The sequence below is a fragment of the Perkinsus marinus genome (genome assembly GCF_000006405.1).
Source record: "Perkinsus marinus ATCC 50983 genomic scaffold scf_1104296947180, whole genome shotgun sequence".
Lineage (NCBI taxonomy): Eukaryota > Perkinsozoa > Perkinsida > Perkinsidae > Perkinsus > Perkinsus marinus.
The window spans coordinates 1-2872 of NW_003210672.1; the positions used below are offsets into that span (position 1 = coordinate 1).

A 2872-nucleotide genomic window follows, 5' to 3' on the forward strand; every position below is an offset into this window, starting at 1 on the left:
TCATACTCGTGCATCCGTGGGGGAAAATGGGTGGTTCGCAAGCAAACATGGCCTCGCTAGCTAAGATGCTCTCTGAACGGTACCGTCTTCTGCTGTGACCAGCTCTAGTTTATTGATTTCATTTTAGAGAGGGATTCAACTGTATCACTTTCGACATGCGAGGGATTGGCCGTTCCACTGGCTCAAGCACCTTCACAGGGTCGGATGAAGTCAAGGACGTGGTGGCCATGGCCAACTACGTCGGAGTGAACCTTGTCCCCAAGGATGATACCGCCCAGGTGTGATTGGTGGGAGTGTGATCCGCCACCTTACGCCTTGCTCATCAGATTATCCTGCTCGGGTCATCTGCGGGTGCTGCAATAGCAGGCAGTGCGGCTTCGCTGGTCGACAACTGTGTGGCACTTATTTGCATTGGCTACACTTTCGGTTACATGGCGCGAATGTTATTCGGGAGTCACATTTCTAAGCTGGAAAAGTTTACTGGTCCGAAGCTCTTCATCATGGGTATCACCATCTGCATCACATAGACGATCGTCATTTTCTCGTCGGCTTCAGGCACAGAGGACTGCTGGACGGGAGTGTCACAGTTAGCTTCGTATGTCCACAAGCTCGGCCCCTCAGCAGAGTATCGTCTTATCGATGGCGCTGGCCATTTCGATTTGGAGAACAGCACTGAAAGAACAGGACAGATTGTCGACTTCGCCTCCGATTTCATAACTAAGGCTTCATCTAAACATTAAGATGTCTAGGCACTGGGCGTTTAAGGTTTCAGTTATTCATTCAGCCTGTGTTAGTCTTAATCAGGATAAGATCGTTTTCAAAGCGAATTAGCTTACTATGGATCGTCCGAGTCTGGAGTTCTCGGACTGCCGCGCGCGTTTCAGAGTCATCAATTTCGACTCATTATCGATGCAACTTCTCTACCGTCTCGTGAGCACTTCCTATATATCTAGCATGCTGGTCGTTGGAAGTGGTCCAACAGAGGCTGCTCTTCTAAGCATCACCAGACGTCAGAATGTTATCATCACAAGGGCCGAGTCATCTGGCGGAGCCGATAATGTTGATGTGCGAGATATACCGACTATGCTATCTCGCACAGGACATAGCCGTCGACTTGGATCGTCCAGGGTGGAAGATTGTCTTCCCTCAGCTCGGCCGTAGACACGATGAGCCATATCCGTATTCAAGCGGTTCTCACCGAGATCTGTGGTCTGACCCCCCACAAGTCTGCGAATACACAGCTACTGCTGCCAGCAGTAGCTCTGCAGTCTGCTGGTGATGCTCTGAATCTCAACATCTCAACATCATTTGCGAGCCTAATTTCTCTGTGACATTCGAGAGCATTCACTACCATTCACTACCATTCAATATCTTTACTCACTTGCACACTATAACACAATATCGACGACCGTATTAGATAGGGGAAGCAGGTTCTCCACACACACTGTTTTGACGACGACTATATTGAATCATCATTGATGATGAATGACTTTCCGGTAGAAGGAAGATGTACAGCTCACCGTGGGCTGATCACATGCAATAGTATACTTAGTATACTATACTATCACGATTAAAATGTAGAACCTAATGATCTTCTCATTTTCTTCGCATTCGGAATCACGGGAAAAGACGAGATATCTCGTCTATCCAGGTTAATGAAGGTAGCGATCTCATGGTTAGGATCATGCGCGATCCGGGTTCGCTGGAATTTGGATTCGCCGAAATTTGGAAATGCGCGGACAGTTCCTCCCCCCACTTCGGTGACATCGGCACGATTGCATATCCCAGTCACTTCTTGAAAGGAACTTCGTGAGGGGCTCCTATTGACGAGATAGCGAAATATCAAGCATCGTCATTCCCACTGGGGATTTCCAAGTGCAATAGACGGTTGCTCTCTGTAGCTGTAAGTTCAGAAGACGCTTGAGCGACTCAAATTGAGCCCGATAACGATGAGTCACTATAGAATGTTCGTCTGTAGATTCTGACCACTGCATATTGTGGACGGATCTACTCGAAGTCGTGATCAGATCGTCGAGTGATACTTTAGGTAGTCGATGCTAGTGACTCTGGCAACACAATCCCAAGGGTAGATACGGGTATAAGATAATACGTAGCTGCGGTCGACCAGGTTGGCAGGGGTGCCAACAGTAATCCTCAAAAGAATCCCTCGAAAGACTCTTGAATGCAATCGATCGTTTGACGCATGCACACATTAGCTACGGATAAGGCTCTCGCGCTCGCCTTATACTGTCTATTCCGCACAGGCAGGGCCGCACAGGCGGACGACAACAAAAAGGTAGCTGACAATGGCCGAAGTTCGGCCGCCGAACGGAGTCGATTTACATATAGCGAGCAATCGATACAATGCAGCTAACAGACTGGCCAACAGGAGTGGGCAGATCCTCCTACCACAATATGACTATGCGTGTATAGTTGCACGCATGCGCACAGTCCTGCTTGGTTCACCGGATACGTTTGACAAATTCGTCAGCACGATACTCGGTTGAAGGCTCTCTTATACTCTGTTCTTAGTTCAGTTACCACAAAATATGATTGCTATGTTCTTGGAATCCCTATTATTCTTTTTGTATCTCCTATCCTCCGGTGAGAGCACGACGAATCACACGCTTGTTATGATATCTCATCGTGGAGTCCCTCTCGATGTTCGTCATGTACCGAAGATGATGGCGCAAGCCGTCGCTGCCACTGATGGGAGGACACGCTTCCTCAGCGAAGGTGACAGTCGGTGTGAACGATGCCTTGCACAGGACGGTCTGGTCCGCGACCTGTCGGCCCTAGGAGTCCAGATTGTGGATTCGAAGTGCGAAGCGAGTCCCAGGCAGATGAAGGATTATCTGCTGAAGGCCAAAGG

At 48.8% G+C, this 2872-nt stretch overlaps 1 protein-coding gene across 1 annotated transcript; it reads left to right on the plus strand.

Annotated features, from left to right (window-relative positions):
• Positions 1-47: 47 nt before the first annotated feature.
• Positions 48-740, plus strand: Pmar_PMAR010335 (conserved hypothetical protein; the record flags this gene model as incomplete). The annotated part of the gene is made up of 4 exons (XM_002779448.1): positions 48-79; positions 128-278; positions 327-504; positions 556-740. The coding sequence occupies 4 exons, from the start codon at positions 48-50 to the stop codon at positions 738-740; spliced, it is 546 nt and encodes a 181-aa protein (XP_002779494.1).
• Between the last annotated feature and the right edge of the window lie 2132 nt (positions 741-2872).